The following is a 19,730-nucleotide window of genomic DNA, read 5'->3' on the forward strand; positions in this document are numbered from 1 at the left end:
GTAGGAAAAAAATATATTAAATTATTTGAAATATTTAAAAATATAAATAGATGCAATTTCGTTTTAAACATATTCATTTTATATATAAATAGTACATGTTTATTATTGATTTATGAAATATTTGAATTACCTATTTTAAATTTAAAAAACGATGTAACCATACATTTATTTAAAAATAGTTAAATACATTTGAATCAATTCCATATATTATATTTACTAATTGTTAATTCACACTACACAATATTTTTTCTTTAGAGGGAAATTAATTGTTTTGATTTAAACTTTAGAAAACTGTTTTTTTTTCATTTAATATATTTCAATGAATTAACATTTTATTTCAATATTGATTTAAGGTATGTGTGTGTAATAGTGGCAGAACCTATTACAGACTCTGGGGAGCAAATGCTGATTATCTACTTGACATCTCCTAAGCCACCACTCCAATTTGTTCAGTGAACACCTCTTCACTGGAGAATTAACAACCATTCAAGATCTCGTGTTAATAAACACAATTACCACCATCCTCTGTGGACCCTCCAGTCTCTCTTGGAAGACTGTAGGGTATAAAAGAGCATAAGACACCGTACAGAGAAAGAAATGACCACTCTGTGAGGCAGAAGAGCTACACAGTATTAGTGAAATACTTTTTAGACTGTACACTTTTTAGAGTGTGACAATTTTGTATTGAAAGTTGCAGCTTCTATATGACAGCCCCCACTGAAGAAAATACCCTTTTCTGCGAAAAATTAATAAACACACATGAACTTACATATAAAGACACTCATACTAATACTAACATACACTCACACAAAGACATCCACTCACACATTTCTTATAATAACATACATTTCTATTCATTTGTACATCACATTGCCTCTAGTTTGGTAAGAACATTGTATGAGAATTGCCAGGAGTTGAATGTGATGATGCAATAACGTGCTATGAGCAGGCATACGGGCGTAGCAAGAGGTAAAACTAGTACCCTCAACTTTAATGCCACAAACACACTTCAATATAGCAGCGTTTTAGATGACATATTTATCAAAAAAATGGACAACACATTTCTTCCCACAAGCAGAGTTATGACATTGATGGCCTTCATCAACAATCTTCTGGGCATACGTGCAGTGGTGCACCTCCTCTTGTCCTGCTTGATGCCAGTGTCTGTTGCCCACAGCACGGTGCCCGGGTGCCAGTTCAATAGAGGCAATACGAGTGGATTTTCAAGAAGTGGAGACATCTTGATCGCTGGGAATTTCTGGGTCCACTTTTCTGTGGTGCAGAAGGAGATCAACTTCCAAGAAGAACCTGAGCCAGCCCGGTGCCAGACGTAAGTCCATTACTACTCACTAGTGAACACAGGGGCAGATTCACAGAAAGTGCCACAGTGGGACACCACAAGCCATTTAGCTGCACCACACTGCAGAACTTTCAGAGCACAGGAATGCAACATATTTACAATGATATGTCGCATTCCTGTGCTCTCCCCTGCGCTGGCGCACAAACAGCTGCCATGCGCCGGCGCAGGCACCCTTGTACCATGGTGCAAGGATGCCTGTGCCATGGGGCACCTTCCTGCATGAAAACAATCACTACAGGCATTTTCCTGTTTCGCATTTTCCTCGTTGAGCCTCGCTACGCCATCCCCAGGGTGGCGTAGCATACTGACGCATTTCCAGGTTTACAATTCCTCGTACATCTTGAAATGTGTCTGGTTCCATGGGTGTTGCGTGGGAACACCCACAGCAACACCTATGGAATGGCCCTTTAATGCAAAGTGTTGCCTGTAAAGGGGCAGTATTTAAAAGGACAGAAAAAGCCACGCAGGGTGGGTTTTCCTGTCCTTGTAAATATGGGGCCGAGAAATGCGCTGCCAGTGCATCACAAAAAGTGACATACTGGCTGCTCAAGGGGCGTGTAAATCTGCCCCAGTGTTTACATACTTGTATCAACTGAACCCCGGAAGCCCTAAAGCCCTCCATGTTCTGACGAATAACAACAGTGACAGCAGCAATGTAAGATGGTGGTGCAGGGACCTAGTACTGTGCATGGCCAGCTCTCGTCAATGTCAAACAGCACTGTTGACTACTCACGAGTCCTCAGCCACCATAGTCCTCAATTACAAAGTCTGCTGATGTGAAAGTCACCAAGAACAGCACATATATTAAATCTGCAAGTAAACATGCATATTGGTTCCTTGACAATTTTCTTCTGTTAATAGCTACTTTTTCATGTCGAGCTGTGATGCTCTATCATGTTGTATTTTGTTGCTATTTAAATGTTCCTAGTATTTCACGTTCTATAATGTAATATTTTTGCTCTCTAATGCAACTTAATTAAAGCTAAGAAAACACCCACGCCCCAAGATGGTTTACTCCAGTTGTATTGTAAGGATGAATATTCAATGACCAGTCAGTGCTATTACATTTATGGCATTATTTCCTTGTTTATAAACCTACTATTTAGTCTGGGAGAATCAGTGTTTCTCGAACACTTCGTTTGTGCAAAAAAACTCTGTCTGCTTTGGTCAGTGTGTTTACACTCATGTGAAAACATCATTTTTTTTCCTGCAGGCGGTCAGCACAAATCTGAGAGGATATTTGTTAACGGCAGCAGCACAGTAGCAGGGTTTTCCCCATGTTGGTGCCTTATTCACACTGTCTCTGTTTTCTGCTGGAATTCTGTTGAGAAGTGTGAAATCCGTAAACTCTGGGGAAATCAGGGGTTATTTAAGTCTCTCTAATAAGTGCACTTATATTAGCACCTAATCAGCAAAACTGAAAACAAGATATTCATTTAACCAGACAACATTGCGTTCACTGGTCTGTGTAGGAGGCTGCCACAGCAAGCACGGCTCCAACAATATGTATGGTTGATTAAATTTTGAGACCTTTAGAAGTGCACTATTGTGTAAGAAAAGCAACACAAAACAAGAAAGGCTGGTCATAATGTTATCATGCTTTTACGTATGCAATATAGCGTGTTGCTTGAGGTTTACTGGCTTGTGCTTGAAATAAAACAATTCCCTCCAAATGCTGGCTTTAATAGCAAAATAGAGCTATTCTAAGCTCACTGAATGGTTAAAAGTTGAACTCTGACCCCCCCCCCCCCCCCCTGTAGAGGGCAGTAATCAGGATGAAACTCCACGGCCGTTCTCCAGATGCTGCCAACTGGCTTCCAGCCATCCCTGATGCAGGAAAACAATTGCCCAATAGGAAGAGAAAAGAACATAAAAATGGCGAAATGATTACCCAACAGAATTAGCAGCGACATGAGCAGCTTCTACAACACGTACCTAGAGCGACAGAATCAACTTAACACACACCTCCGCTTCACCATGGCCATGAACAGCAAGAAAGTTTCTGCTCTAGATATCACTCTTAAGGCTAGGGGAGGTACATTGGTCAGCACACTTTGCACTAAGCCAACTGACCGAAATAGCCTGTTACATTTTGACAGTGCACATTCGCGTTCCCTTAAGGAGATATGGCCTGTCGACAAGTGCCTTGGGTTCGCAGAAATTGTGTTGGGCAATAATTTCGCCATTTTTATGTTCTTTTCTCTTCCTATTGGGCAATTGTTTTCTACCATTTTGGCATCTCCTCTGCTGTTAACCATGCAGTGTGTGACTAAAAGGCGACCCCATGACCTCCTGAGGCCCCCAGTGATGCAGTTTCTCTCCCAAAGAGGGGTAAGAGGGAATACTATGGATGGATGTATTGAGTATATGGTTAACCACGATGACTGGTTTGATATGAGTGACACGAGCATATTTAACAGAGACTGAGCACGCACAAGTACGTGGATAGCGACAGAATGTGAGAAATGTCGCCACCACACTGTATTCACCACCTAGTCGGCTGTGGTAATATTATATTGTATTATGTTCACATATCAAATTGGTGTGTTGACTGTTGTGTACTGCACATTAACACGGATGCATTGGCTAGCACAAACTCTTAGGAAGCTAAGTGTTGTTGACATTATGATACACTATGATTTCTATGTTGTGTCTTTTTTCTTGTCTTTACAGATGAAGATAAGAGTGTAATATCAGATAAATTATCTGTTCACTTGATTCTAAGGAGCAGCTATCTACTGCTTTTTTCAGGGAGGAGTCGTTTCTGCGCCCTGAAGAAAGTCTGGGACCTTTCTGGCCTACACTAAACTGAAACATGTTTGCATTAAAGTCCTAGGACCATAATATTCCCACTGACCCTTTTTATTAACTTTTTAATATCCCTGACAGATCCACTAATAAAGGGACACCGGGATCTGTCTGAGGTTTTTTAATCTTTATACTCTCCCTGGCCAAATCTCAATAAGAGCTCCCTGGAATATGGTCAAGCCCACCCTGACTTCTAGGCATCAGGGTGACCGATGATGAAGCATGACACCACTAGGGTGTATGAGGGTAACTAAAACAAAAGGAATCCTTTCCTTCTCCACTCTCTAGTGGGTACAGATTCATGTCTTCACTTAGTGCCATCCCTCTCTCAACTTAGTTAAGATCGTGGACCTCGTTCACATTGTCGTGGAGTATTTTTTGTGGTTTAGTGGTAAAACACTGGAGGAAGTACTCCCACGTGAAATATCTTCCCAGCCCCTACGGCACAGGGGAAGTCACTTTGCCTGTTGCTATAGCCTTTATCACCCTCTGTGTATTCCCTGGGTTACAGAAAAAGAAACAATATTGTTATACTATCTTATTCCCTTCTCATACATTCCTCGTCGCCAGTTGTATAGCGTGCAGTGATTAAAATGTGAGGGGACTGGGGCATAATGGGCAAGGAGATTGCCTGAGTCTGTCTTTCTCTACCTGTAGGCTAACGGTTATTTTGTCATTCATTCTCCTGGCAAAAGAGAAATATTAAATTCCTGAAAGTAGAATCAGAGTAGGGAGCCTAGTATTCACTTATGAAGAACAAGCCTGGGTCACACCCTGGTACTTGAGGAGAAGCCTTTTGTTCTCAGTTAAGCTCATGGCGATGAGTAGTGGAAGGGGGACCAGACCTAAATTAGGAAATTGTGTTGCAATTTCAGGTGCCTCCAAATGTAAAGACTCATGAGACTTACTGGCATGGGGAAAACATGTAGGTATGTTTTAGGTAAAATACGTTTTGTACTAAAGCTACCTTCAAAGTTAATTGCTGATTCTAATCTTTGTAAGAGTCGCACCAGAATAGACTGCATAGGCCCTGGAAGTAGGATGGAGGGGTGGGGGAGTGAAGTATCCCCGCAATAACCATGCTGGATTTCAGATGGTGAATGAGCGATAAAAGGCCTTTACAGCTTGTTTTTATCTTGTCACATGTGCTGTGTGTTCAAAGACAGAAGTCAAATGTCAGGGTAAGTTTCCTGACAAATTGCCTCTGATTCTTTTAACTTGGAGATTCATTTTTACTTTTTTTTTTTTCTATGACTATAAAGTGGTAGGATTTTGTCAAGTGAACAATGTGACGATCTTGCTGGAATAATGGGAATGTGAAAGGAAAGTCCGTAGGATGTCACTTTTAATTTTAATACACAACAACATTTAAATGCCAGTAAATGAATTGCACAAATAATTCCCAAAAGATTTTAATAGGATCCAAACAAATCAAGACACTTTTCTTGGTGATGCAAAAAATATCAATATTTGTTTAAAATCCTAGTCCCACATTTTGTTTGTGTGCTATACAATTTTATCAGTAAACCTGCAAGTCTGTGACAATATATTGATTATATCAATAGACAATGTGGTTTCTGTATACAACCGTGCAATATCACACCATGATTTAGAAATATATTTGCAATAGTGTGCTCCTAAATTCACCATGAGCTACACACTATACTTGTATCACTCGCCTGCAGAATGGAAGAAACTCATTTGCTGCACTTGTTCTTTGTTTGACACTTGGAGTTCTCACAATCCCTATGAATTCAATGATGTAACATTGATGGCAGCATTCTCACTCTGAAAATTGTTCGAGCACCACTTTTGAAGCGTGCCTGTAATTGCCACCCACAACCAGAATATTAAGGATGCCTGCATTGGTGGTAGGAGGCTAAAGGTGGGCCAGCACTAGGAAAGAGCAGAATTGTGGCTTGTTTTTGAAAATATAAGACAATTTTGCTCTCAACCCTTCACACAATGCAGTGCAGGAACTTCACTTCCTTGGTTGCATTGCATCAAATTTTAGTTACTATGCCCGACATTTTTGTGACTACAGAAAAGGTGTCCAGAAGATTTTAGGCAGTAGGCCTTTTCCATCTATGCTCTTACGATCTGGAAGAACATCCCCATCTCCATCAGGACTGCCCTACCACTGCTCCAATTTAGGAAAGAGTTGAAGACACTCCTCTTTCAGTGGCAGTTGTTATTCGAATATGAACAAGGAACAACGTCTCAACCGGTGGACATTTAGAGGACAAATACATAAAAATAATTCAATCAACAGGAGAGGAAAGAAGGGAGACCACATGAAGTGAGTGAGGATAAGTTAAATTCCTTTTTGCAAGTCGTTATATCATCACTACAATACAATGTATGCTTAAGTAACCCAAAAGTAGGTGTGCACATACTGTGCTTGCGACAGTGAATGGTGCAGTGACACAATAAGGTAAAAAAACAGCGAGGACGGCGCAAAAAAAAGTAATAATACAGGAGACTTTAAGGTCAACAACACCATAGTGATTCTGTACAAGGCAGGTTTGGCTTGCTTTGACCTTGTTCGTATAAACTACCCGGGTCTCAACTGGGTTAACAGGTATACTCCAGTTTCGCGATTCTATGTTATTGAGCAACCGCTGGGTTGCGAGAGTATTCTTGTATATTTTAGTCATCTTTATGACACATTATATGTAGCTAATCTACACACTATGTCCTCTAGGGAGATCCTTACCTATTAGGATAACTATATCAAACGTATTCTCAGCGGCCCTTCACTGCTCTCTCACTCTTCCACCCCCCTACCACCAGCTCCAAATACCTCTAGTGTACTACTGGATGTGGTGTGTGGATAAATTGTCAGTGGATAGGGATTACATCGTTTTGGAAGGAGGGGCTGTTGCCTCAAAGAGGGGTCACGCTAAAGGGGGAATTGCTTGCCTATTATCTAATCGGATAAAGTGGAAATACTCACATCACTTACATCCCAGTAACCCTTTCCAGGCAGTGACATTATTTCATTTTGACAATCTGGAAAAGATTCAGTCCTTGGTATTGGTAAATGCATATATTCCCCCTGACGACTGTTATAATGGAGTGTTAAAACAAGTTATTGCCTTCATTAAACAAATTAAGAAAACAGTTCCCTCACCACAGGTAATTTTACTGGGTGATCTTAATTGTAAGATTTCTAATCTAAGCTTGGAACTATTTAGAAACAGGCTCAAAGAGGAATACTTTCAGATCCCACAAGCACTTTTTCCTGATAAAATTAGAACAAACAAGAGAGGGAAACTGCTGTTGAATGAATTATCTGAATTCGAGGGTATTATAGTGAATGGAAGGCTCCCCTCAGATACTCCGGCTCTTTTTACGCACAAATCTCACAATAGTGAGTCGATATTGGATTACATAATTGTTGAGTATTGTTTTTTCCACCTTTTACAAGATCTAGTAATCTCACATACTCCTTTTAGTGATCATAATGTAATTGTCTTAACACTTTCTTTATTCCCACCCCCGGCTGACCCTTGAACTCTGAATGGCGATCTAATCAATTTTGGGGCTAAAACCGGAAGATGCTTTTGGAACTCAAAAGCCATGGAGAGTCTAGGAAATCTTTTAGATAAAACACTCAGTGATCTTCATAATTGGCCAGGGGCCGAACTGTCATCTTTCGAGTCTTTTATGAAGAGGATCACTTTGGTTGCAAGAAAATCCAACTCAATCAAAAAAAAGCCCACATTCCCTTGCTCGGTCATTTCCCTAAATAAGGAAATAAATAAACTGGTGAGGAAACAATACTTGTCCAGATCCCCTGAAAGATACCGACAAATAACCATCTTAAAAAGAAGGAGACGAAGGGTCAAGATGAAAATAAAAAAAGAAAAAGAGGATTCTCTCTGGATTAACCTGCGGGAGGCCGCAGTGAACGGGCATGCTAGACTGTTCTGGTCCATAATGGGGGGGGTTGTGGAACAAGAGTCAGGCCTCACCCTATTCACATATGTGAGCAAACCTGGGTAAATTATATTGTAAATTTATATGCCAGCAATGGGCCTGCGGACGTGAATTTGAGCCTCTGCTATGATAGCGATACCTTAATAGATTTCCCGTCCGAGAAAACCATTGAATAGGCTATAAAAGAACTCCGTCTTTCAGGTGCATTGGGGCCCGATGAACTCCCCATATCTGTCCTGAAACAGGACCCTGTTTCTTGGAGCAAAATTTTGTTCATTTTATTTAGATTCTGCTTCTTGAATAAATCTGTCCCCCCCTCTTGGAAAGGGAGCATTTTGGTGCCTTTGTTCAAGAAGGGAGATAGGAATAATCCTAAGAATTATCGCCAAATAGCCCTTCTTGATGCAATCGGCAACATTTTTTCCAAATGTCTCCTATATTCTATAAATGATTGGGTGGAGAGGAATCATATTTTACCTTTAGAACAGACAGGTTTTTGCAAGGGCCATGGTACACTGGATAACCTTACCGTTCTCCAGATAATCTGTGATAAATATGTTAGGGTACGAGGAGGAAGAATATATGCTGCATTTATTGATTTCTCCACAGCATTCGAAAAGGTGGATCGGCCGTTGCTGTGGAGAAAGTTGGAAGCTCTGGGTATGCCTCCCCTCCTGTTAGATCTGGTTAAGGCCCTTCATTCTGATACTTGGTGCCAAGTACTACAAGGTGGGGAAAGGGGGTTATCCCAAATTATCCCGACTATTAATGGATTAAAGCAGGGTTGTCTTTTGGCACCTCTGCTCTTTTCCTTATATATTTCTGATCTCCCTAGGTCTTTATCAGCTTGTGAAGGTATCGCTCCGTCTTTAGGGGGATCCACCATTTCTTGTTTGCTCTATGCGGATGATATTCTTATACTAGACCTTACACCCAAGGGGTTAAATAATCGTCTGCATGCCTTGCACCTCTTCTCAGAATTCCAATATTTAAAGATAAATACGACCAAAAGTCAAATCATGAGTATTTCAGGGAGGAAAAAAACAAAATATGAGAAATTTGGCTGGTCTGTAGGTGGACATAAACTGGAGGTGGTTAACTCCTATGTCTTTCTGAGGAAAATACTATCTGACAACCTAAGCGACAAGGCCCACATTGATAACAACGCTCGTAAGGCCTTGTCTCAGGGTAAAAGTTTAAATGTATTATATTCTGCCACTGGGAGAAGACACTTTCCTCATATGCTAGAGGTCTTCAGGGCTAAAATACCGTCTTCCCTCCTGTACGGAATCGAAATGGTTGATATAGGGCAATGGGGCTTTTTACATGTTGTAGAAGGAAAAGTCTTAAGGTTTTTAGCCTCTACTAATACTTCTTGCTCAGTGGCATCTCTAAGACTTGAGTTTGGCATCCGCAGTAGTTGGGTGCAAGGGTTGGCAGGGTTGGTGCGTTGGGTAACCTGCTTGGCCAGAGGGGAGGTGGGTACTCTGAGACATCTAATGAAGTTGGAATTGTTGGGTATTTTTAGGGCGTTCTCCTCTCTTGTAAAGAACTTTAGGAAAGCTGTTGAACTTTTACAATTGAAGGAGAGCTCTCTTTTCACCCTATCCGCCGCTCAGCTAAAATCTCTTTTGAAACAGGCCTCGTGGGAACTCAGCTTTAAGCTGGATAGGGAATTCATACTTGCTAAGAAAAATGTATCCCCCCTTATTGATACATGCGTATTAAAACGCATGCAACCCTTTGTCGCCTGGAATATACCGCATGGTATAAGGCGTTTCTGGCTTCTTTTAAGGCAGGATCTACTCCCCCTTAATAAACTTATGGCTAAGTGGTACGGTTGTCCTGCAACCTGCAATCTTTGCAATCTGTCTACTCAAGATTTTATTCATGTTCTTTTTGTATGTCCCGCACTTCGCTTATTTCGCCGTAAGTGGTTTAGACAAATTTGTTTGAAATTGAATATTCTCACTGCCAATTCCTTCTTGAGAGCTTTATATAATCCCCCTAATGCAATGTTTTGTTTTAACATTTTTAATTTCTTTAAATGTTTTTTAAATATCTATTAGAAGGTCTCATTTAATAGTGTTGATTGAGCACATAGTATTAGTTAAAAATGTTGTCAAGTGATTGGTTGTATTTTTCTTGAGTATCTTGTATTATATACATGTTTATTTTTCTTTTTTTTTCGTTTTATGTGGACCTCTTTGGAGTTCCAAAACATAATAAATAAAAACTAACAAAAAACTACTACTGGATAAACTTAGGAAACTGAAGAAAAAACAGAGCCAAACTGACCTCCATGCCCGCATGCTAATGGAATACCTAAATTCCGACGTAGTACCTATAGGGTTACAGATCCTCAACATCCCAGCCATATTCACACAAGACTCCAAGTTTTGAATCGGTTTTAGCCATCTGTCTACCACCTGCTTGAGACATTCAATGATTTTGGGCATTGATACAGCCATCGAACATGGCCATAGAGAACTTGAAGAAATAGCTGAAATTGCCACCGTTAACACCTTCGAGCAGAATAAAATAAAAAAATAAATAAAATACAAAAAGACATAAAAAACTACCATAAAGAAACAACATATCCTTATCTACTCGATACCTTCTATAACACTACTTACCAGCCCCCAGAGATAAGATTTGGGGCAGGTATAGGAACAATCAGACTATCACTTTCTCGGACTCGTCCAATACCTCCATTGAAGACTCAGACCCTGGTGAAGGTCCTAGCACAGAACACAACCTGAATAGATCTCACCCACCCCCACTCCTACCTGCTAGTTTTTTAGGGGTGAACCGCAGACGGGGCAGGGGCAGAACGAGACCCAATTATCAGTAGCAGTACCCAGGCAAACACCAGACCCGCTGCAAGTTTTACCAGTGGGGCCCCAGCAGTAAACACACAAATTAATGAGGTTGCTATCCCCAAAATTGTTCCTGATCCTGTCAACCCCCCTAATACAACTTCCATTCCCATATTCAACCTATCGAAACATATCCTCACCTAAGTAAAGGTCTGCCCTTCGTGCCGGTGGACCATAGCAGTTTTTTCAAACGCCAGGAGGACCTCCTTTTGTTCTTTTATCATATCAGACTCAAACAATTCTTCTCAAACAAACCAGATACAAACAAACCCTATGAGCAGCAATTAAAATACTGGTACTTCATGAAATCAAAGACATATAATAAAATTCCGAATTTGTAACTTACAAGCTCCCACTTAGTGAGAAAATAGCCCTAAACAACCTATGTTACAAACAACACATAATCATCAAATCAGCCAATAAAGGTGGTGATACTGGACACTGAGAAATATGAAGCTGAAATCATGACACAACTTGCCAATACCTCACACTATCGCACCCTCACATCAGACCCCCTGCCCAACACCCGCAGACAAATACAGGACATTGCCAACCCACCCTTACTATCAGACATCATTACCAAAAAAGAACACATCTTCCTCAACAACCCACACGTCAGAACATCAGTTGTCTACGTCCTTCCCAAAATCCACAAAAACTCCACCGAACCACCTGGTCGACCTATAATTTTGGGCTGTGGCTCCATCCTGGAACCCCTTGGCAAATATATTTCTGTCATCCTTAAATAATTTGTTTCCCTCACTGATACTTTTAGCCGTGACAGCACACATCTGATCAATATAATTGAAGACGGACCTTACAATGACCAAACTGACCTCATGGTCGGTTTGGACATTAAATCTCCATACACCAACATCCCCCACACTGCAGGTCTAGCAGTCATTGAACACCTCCTAGACACCCGCCCCAGACCCAACTGCATCCCCTCTGATTTCATTATGGACCTCCTTGGAATTCCCTAAGTAACAACTACTTCCTATATAATGATACATTTTACCTTCAAGTAAGTAAGTACATTTTATTGTGCAGTTAATTAAAACCATTACAAGCAATCATCATTTTACACAGTTTCGTGCGAAAAAGAGAACATAACAAATTACATTAGTGTTTTGGCAGTTCATCTGTAAAAAACACTTTTAAGAATACAAAATAAATGCTATTAAAATGTCGTTAGTAGTTTATGAACATAAAATTAACCTAAAAGCTAGCCCAATCCTATCTGTGCTTTCTACGCAGCAGAGTGTGTTAGGAAGGGAGTAAAGTGCCATGTGTGCTAGGGGCTTGGAGCCATGGCCAGGCAACCTGGGAGCAGTGGCAAATGATTGTGTTACTCAGGGCGCATGTGGTGTTATACTGGTCTTAGGAACAGTTAACCAGGTCTGTATATGCAATATTACCTTAAAGAATGTAGTCAAGAGAGCTAGGTTATAGTTAAAATTCGTACTTGGGAATTACCGTAAAATGTGTGGTGTACTTAGTATGCAAATATTTCTAAAAGCTAGAATTTGTGGCAAGTTAGGACTGGCATGGGTTAGGGGACAGGTCTAGCAGCTATTACAGGCCTGTAATTAGCAACATTGCCAGGCCAATCAGCCTCTTAATCGTATGCTTGGCCTTGGTCTTATTCAGACTGCCGGTAACAATGTAAGAGTAAACCAGTGAAAGTACTTAGAGCCGTGGCAACAGTAAGAGTGATCAATAACTGTGTGCTGCTGTGCCAAAAAGTACGTAGTGCATAAACTGCATCAAGGGTGGGTGTGGGGCATCATAGGTTGGCCCCGGCGTGGGTTGAGCTTGCTTGTTCTCCATTTCTATCCGGCTAATTATTAAAAACTTATAATACAAAGATGCGGCATGGGGTAGTACACCTCATGATCTTAAACTTCATTTCAGTCCAACAAATGATTAAAACCTGTAATACAGACGAACACCCATTAGAACAGAGTAATTCCTAAAAGTGTCTTTAAATGAAATGCAGAGACAGTTGATCAGAGAGTGGGAGTTTCGGGGAAGCATCTGAGTAATGCTGGCATAGTTTTTGAGATTGGTGATGTTGACTCTTCAGGTGAAATAATTTGGAACAGTGATAATCAGTAAGGTCCAATTTTTCAGCTAGAACCTTGTTCCCACAAGATTACTTTGACCTTTTAGAGTACAGGAAATGTGCCTAGTCAAGTCAATAAATGTGCCTAGTGCTGAAGCTGTACTTCCTATTTCTTCACTGGTGCGAGCAGGAGCCTTCGCAGGGAGGATTATGGAGCTATGTTCCGCTCTGCATCCAGGCCGCTGTTACCCTTTGGGCATTCTTTCAGTATGTTAAGGCGAGCTTCGGTGACTACAAGGAATCTTATCATCCGGCAGCTCAGTTGGACATCGTCGTCGAAGAAGCATGCCAGCACTGCATGCCTGCAAGACCGTATCCCGTTTTTGTTAAAAAGCGGTCTTAGGAGGGTCCGGCATTCTTGTAGTAGTTCCCTACAAAGAGTAATAAGGTGTACTATATTCTCTTCACCATCGACACAGAGTCGGCACTATACTGGTATCAGAGGGCTTAGCCAAAGGGATAGATGAGTTGCAGAGGGCAGTAGCATGTTTTGTGTCATCCATTTACGTAGCCCTTTAAAACATGTCTCAGGCCTACCATTGTGGTCTTAGGGAGGTTTTTTATAATGCCATTTCAACCTGACAAAATAAACCTTTTGCCAAGCTTAACCTTCCATTTTAATACATAGGTTACCCATAAGGTGAGCGCTAAACAGCCCATAGGGCAATGTGCAATGTGCAATGTATTTAAAAAAGTGGACATGTACTTTTAAGTTTTGCACGTCCTGGTAGTGAAAAAATATTAAATTAGTTTTAGACTTCTGCAGGGCCTACCTCTCTCATAAGATATCTTTGGGTTATCTCACAACATTTGATAAAAACTGACCTTAGTTTGGGAACAGGTAGAAATGTCATCTTTGGCCTCTAAAAAATTGTAATTGAAAATCCTCTTTAATGGTAAAGTTGGATTTTGAGTCACAATTCTCAAAATATCACTTTTAGAAAGTTAGGACAAAACTGCGATTGCCAGCGCTGACGATCCTTTCACACATTCAATGTATTTGTGTACACCTTACCTACCTGATTGCCTCATGCTCCATATTACAAGTTTTCATAGAAAAAGAGATCCAGCTGGGGCGAAACTGACCGAGCAGCATTCACAGTTAAACCGACATTCTCAGGTGAAAGGCTTCATTAAATGACATGGACTTATTACATGTAAAAAATCAGACCAAGTGGCATGCACAGTTAAATTGAAAGTATCCAGTGAAAGGCTTCAGGGACAGATCAGCATCTTCCCGGTTCACAGAAAAAGACTGATCCCCCACAGATGTCAGTGGGTCTTCAGCCATTTGGAATTAATGCTCTCAGAATGTACATAAACAAGAGAGAATCACAAGACCCAGTTATCCATTCAATAGTTCACATTGAGTTTCCAGCAGTCCTGAGGAGAACCCCCAAGTAACATTTGATTTGAAACACATTGTCAGTGTTTAAACAGCAGAGAGCACATTTTCAGGGGTTCACTAGTGCATATGGAATAAAGAGAAAGAATGGCATTAAAGATTCATCCATGTTTTTTACGCCCAGTGGGTTGTCAAATTCAGAGCCAGGATACAGGTTTTATTTTTGTCTATATAAAAATTTGAAGTATCTTGTTTATTAAACGTTTCATGTACAAGTCATATGCTTTTTTATGTAGTGCTTTCCATGTTTGTTGGTCAACTGTCTATGGTTGTGTTGTCGTAAAAATATTTAATGTTTTATGAATATAAAGAAAATAAACAGTGGTAGCAGGAATTCATTTGCGCAATCACAAAGAGTAAAATTTAATGTGTGAAAGGATCATCAGCACTGGCAATTGCAGTTTTGTCATAGTTTATTGTGGCCTATCCTTGCTCACACATTATTGGCCCAAGCTCTGCTCCTGAAAACACATTTTAGAAATTTGGCATTTTCTTGTCCTAACCAGCTGGTGCCTGCAGCCTGTGCCTTGAAAGTGGGACAATGGGGATAAGGTGTTGGCAGGAGGGGTGGAGCAGAGCTGCTAAAAGCGCCACTTAGATTTCAAAGGGTTGGTTCTAGCAAACACACACAAAGCAAATTGATACCAACCTTTTGCCACCACAGACTTCTAGGAACCTTGGCATTTAGGGAAGAATCCTTATGGATTCAGATGTGGGGGGGGCTAGAAATATTCTCCACTTCAAAGGGTTGCACCAGGTATAAATATTGGACCTTCAGACCAACTTTTTAATATACTCCTGAACCCCACTTGAAAAACTGTCTTGTACTTTAAAGGTCTGTCTTGGTGCTCAAGGCCTGCTTTGTATCTGAGAAGACTGTCCTGCTAGTACCAGAGGACAGCTATACTGCTGGAAGGTTGCCTTGTTTTCTCAGAGGCCTGCATTGCTGTGTGAGGCCTGCATAGCTACTTGAGCCCATAACTATCAGAGTGACTCCAAGGGCTAGTCCACTCGGCTCTTCTGTGGGCTATAGGGATATAACAAGCTCCAGATACCTTGAAGGTGCTTCTTCTCCAAAAAGTGGCCTGAGAACCAACAGCAGACCCAGACATTCTCGGCAGCAGCATATCCTGTTCAGGTGGGCCTCTTGGAGCCTTCATCGGCTATAGCCTGCAGCTCCGTTCTGCTGGAAATGTTTGATTTTAAAAAAGTGACAAAGTATGAGTGCAGAAATCTTTACCATGACTTCGACCAGTGGCTCCCTGATGATGATGTCTCCTCTTTGGATACCATTGGCTGCCTTTCCCCACTGAGCATTACCTTCTCAGCAAACTCTCTTCAAAATTTCTTTGAGGACTGAAGGTAAGCTGAGATCGGGCCCAAACCACCTCATGTATCCGAAATGCCCCCTCATCACAGTCGGCCATAACTTTTGATTTTGACATGCTCTTGTGAGACTAGATGCGTGTGATTGATGCTTTGTTATTTTAAGTGCTAGTTTTCACTAAAAGCTTTAAAAATTCATAACTCCAGTTCCTCTCATTAAATTTCATTTTATTTATCTACATTTTCTATATTTTCCTAAATTGGTTTGGAATTTTTTGTGTTGTTTTTTCACTTTATTGCATTTTGTTTGCTGAATAAATACTTAACACAGTTCCTCTAAGTTAAGCCTGACTGCTTTTGTGCCAAACTACCAGAAGGTTAAACACAGGTAAGTTTAGTGAGTTTTGTGGTCCACCCTGACAAACACTGTGGCTGTTCCTTGAGAAGGGTTTTAGCCACCCTCAATGAATAACCGTTTTTTTACACCAGCCCACACTCTGTGACTGCTACATAAATTGACCTCAAAGCAAGGCATGTAAAACTGGCAGAGCCTGACCTGCTGCAGAAGTGTGAGCAGGGCTGCTCTTCTACGTGTCCTCCACTCCAATCAGCTCATTACACATGGACTCCTCGGGGAATGGCCTGAAGGCAAGCCATCTTGCCTAGTCACAAGCGCTGTCACTGAAAATCGCAATGGGAACCCCCCGTCCAGGAAATCTTTGCTGTGCGACTCCACACCAAAGCCAACAGTTTGGGAGCAGATGAGGAAGATAATTATCAAATACAACGGAGCACCAGTATGGCAGCCTTCTGTTACACATCTGTCTTGATGATGTCCTTGGCCATTCCCAGAACAGCTTCACTTAAAAGATGACTCTTGAGGATGCTACATTCTGCACTAAGAAAAATGGTAAAAAGGCACCAAGGGCCATATGACAGAGTATCGTGCATTAATCAGCCCAAAAAGTTAGCAAATATGGTAATCAGTGAAAGCAAGTTCTTTTGGGTGTGAAAAGATCTGTTAGCTCCTTTTGGTTATGGTAAATGAAGCACATTTAAGAAAAATTGTGAGTACATTTCTCTATGCTGCTGATGCAGAAGAAACAGTAATGATCCTTACCAGCTTGCTTTGCACTCAAATATATATTGTTATTTATACATGGCTGTAAAATAGGAGCTAGAAATTATTTCAACAATGTCCTTTTCTTTGGTACTTTTCCATTTCATAACTGCTGAATATATAACATGCTAGTAAACTCTGCATATTCCAGGTTTGGACTCCTGAATTACCAGATGGTGCAGGCAATGCTGTTTGCCATTGAAGAGATAAACAACAACCCAAACATTTTACCCAACATTACCCTGGGATTCCAGATCTATGACACTTGTGCGATGCTCCAGCGATCACTGAAAGGAACTCTATGGATTCTATCAGGACATGAGGACCCCATTCCAAACTTTCAATGCCGGAGGAGTTCACCACCAGCAGTTATCATTGGTGATTCTGGATCCACAAACTCAATTAGTTTTGCACGCATACTGGGCCTATACAGATATCCACAGGTAAGACATTAACATTAAGGCAGAGGTCTTCAAACTTTTTGATGCTGAGACCCCCTGTCAAAACTTTTTAGGAGTGAGGACCCCTTCTGACAAAAAATTCTAGAACTTGGTATTCCTCATCATTGACAACTATTGCCAACCATAAACACCCCCAATTCCTACAGCAAATCGTTTTTACAGAGGGGAACTAATATTAAACAGTGTTTATCAAACTAAAGGTCTGTGAGCATCGGGGCGTGGTCAAAGATGTGGCTAAAAACAAAGGGGCATATTACCAAGCAATAGCGATAATTATCGCTATTGCTTGGTTAGAGAGAAAATGTTACCGCTAAGCTGCGGCGATTTTTACCGCAGATAAACCTTGGTATTACCAAGGTTTATCGCAAATGCGATAAAAAACGGCCGCAATGCATGAATATCGCTGAAAAGTCAGCGATATTCATGCATTACCGAGCTAATGCTCTTAACCATGTTATCCACCTCCCATTGCATAACATGGCTAAGAACTGCTCAGGGGCAGGTGTTAGCTTTTGGAGATATTCGCGCTTAGCGCGAATATCTCCAAAAGTTGCTAATAGAAGATAGCGATGTTAGCGACTGTTTCCAGTCGCTAACATCTTGGCACGCCCACTTTGCACGGATAAATATCACTGACATGCAAAGTGGGGCCCAAGATGGTCGCTATCTCCTACTAGCTGTCGCTAACTGGTGTTAGCGACAGCTAGGTAATAGGGAGATAATTTTATCTCCGCTTTCTTGGCTTTTAAAGCCAAAAAAGCGGAGATAAACCCCCTTGATAATATGCCCCAAAGGGACTAATTTATGAGGAATTTGCATAGGGCAGCACCACAAGTATTCTTGCTGCGCTGCTCTATGCCAATGTGAAAGGGCAGGAATGCACCTTATTTGTGAAATATGGTGCATACCTGCCCTTTCCCCTTGCGTTGGCACACAAATTGCTGCCTAGCACCAATGTAGCCAGGATTGTTTTTGTGCAGTAAGGGGCACCTTCCAGTACAAAAACAATCCCAATTGGGGGTTTTCTCTTTCAATGTGAGCTGTAGAATGCAGCACACTTGGAAAGAGGAAAAAACAAGGAGAAATGAAAACATTTCTCCTCGTTACGCCTGCTGTGGGGAGCGTAAGGTTTTAGTGCTGCCCCAGGTTTACATGATTTTGTAAATCTGGGGCAGAGTCAAAATCCATGGGATTGCATGGGAACACTCACCACAAGGCCCATGGAAAGCCTACTTGACAGAGTAGGACAACGCAGTGACTTTATCTGCTTTGTCCTACTCCATATCTATGAGAACATGCAAAGCCACGCAGGGGGACTTTGCAGTGATGTCATCAGTGATGTCACTGACCATGTCATGAATGATGTAAAATGTGACATCATCAGCAGTGGATTGCGGGTGTGCGAGTTATAGTTAGTACAACTAACTATAACGGAGAAATTTCAATGGTTTTCTACGAGTGAAATGTCCACACCCCTAAAACCTATGGTTTTTTCAGTGAATTTCTAAGGTTTTTTAAATGCTAATTCCTAACTATAACATGTCTGAAACCTATGGACAACACAATTTCAAACACAATGCAACATTGAGCTCAATGTGAATTTCTAGTTAAATGCAGTTAGTTACTTTATGGATTACTTTTCTAACCACAAGACTAGATCCTAGATTCAGTCCTGGGACATCTCCTGTAAACAGTTGAGTAAAAGCATTTTGGTTACAGTAGTAATTTTTTAAGGAATAATATTGTATTTTAAAAGTTGACACTTAAAAACTTTTTCACATAGAATCACCCATGTTATCCTATGGGAGGAAATTCACTTAGCAGGTGTCATGATCCCCTCATCGTAGGCAGAAGCCTTCCGATTAGGTTCTGAAAAAACCCACCCCTTTCCCGTGCACCAGCACTCCAGTATGTTTAAAGGTGTATGTATTTGGGTTTTGTGTGCTTACAGTAATGTGCTTTCAGTAATTCATTTCGATTGTGCTTTGGTTCGTTTTTCGCTTAAGAAGGAAATGTCATGATGGGTTCAGAAAGAGAGCCAAGAATAACGAGTTGGTTTGGAGGGAAGATTCCTGAAGGCGCGCGTTTAGCAAGGCATCTTGTGAGTAATCTGTACGTTTAAGCCGCTAGAGAGCATCTCTCTCGCAGCGGCTTCAAACGTGACGTGCGCTCGTTATCTCCTGGGTGCGGTCGGCTATTTAAACCGCACCCAGGCTTCCAGAAGTTGCTTTGCCTTCCTGCCAGCTAGGAGAGAGGTCGCGTGTGGAGAATTCTCGGCGATCTTACCTGCAAGAAGAAATCCAG

At 41.2% G+C, this 19,730-nt stretch overlaps 1 protein-coding gene across 1 annotated transcript in view; it reads left to right on the forward strand.

The window, feature by feature from the left end:
- The first annotated feature begins 1,091 nt into the window (after positions 1 to 1,091).
- The window catches only part of LOC144797869 (extracellular calcium-sensing receptor-like), a 197,674-nt gene continuing 179,035 nt past the window's right edge, over positions 1,092 to 19,730 (forward strand). Inside the window, exons 1-2 of the mRNA XM_078668671.1 lie at positions 1,092 to 1,330; positions 17,117 to 17,408. Of these exons, the coding sequence (XP_078524797.1) occupies positions 1,092 to 1,330; positions 17,117 to 17,408 (531 nt within the window). The remainder of the gene's footprint in view (positions 1,331 to 17,116; positions 17,409 to 19,730) is intronic.

This window comes from Lissotriton helveticus, chromosome 12 (genome assembly GCF_964261635.1).
Source record: "Lissotriton helveticus chromosome 12, aLisHel1.1, whole genome shotgun sequence".
NCBI classification, from domain to species: Eukaryota; Metazoa; Chordata; class Amphibia; order Caudata; family Salamandridae; genus Lissotriton; species Lissotriton helveticus.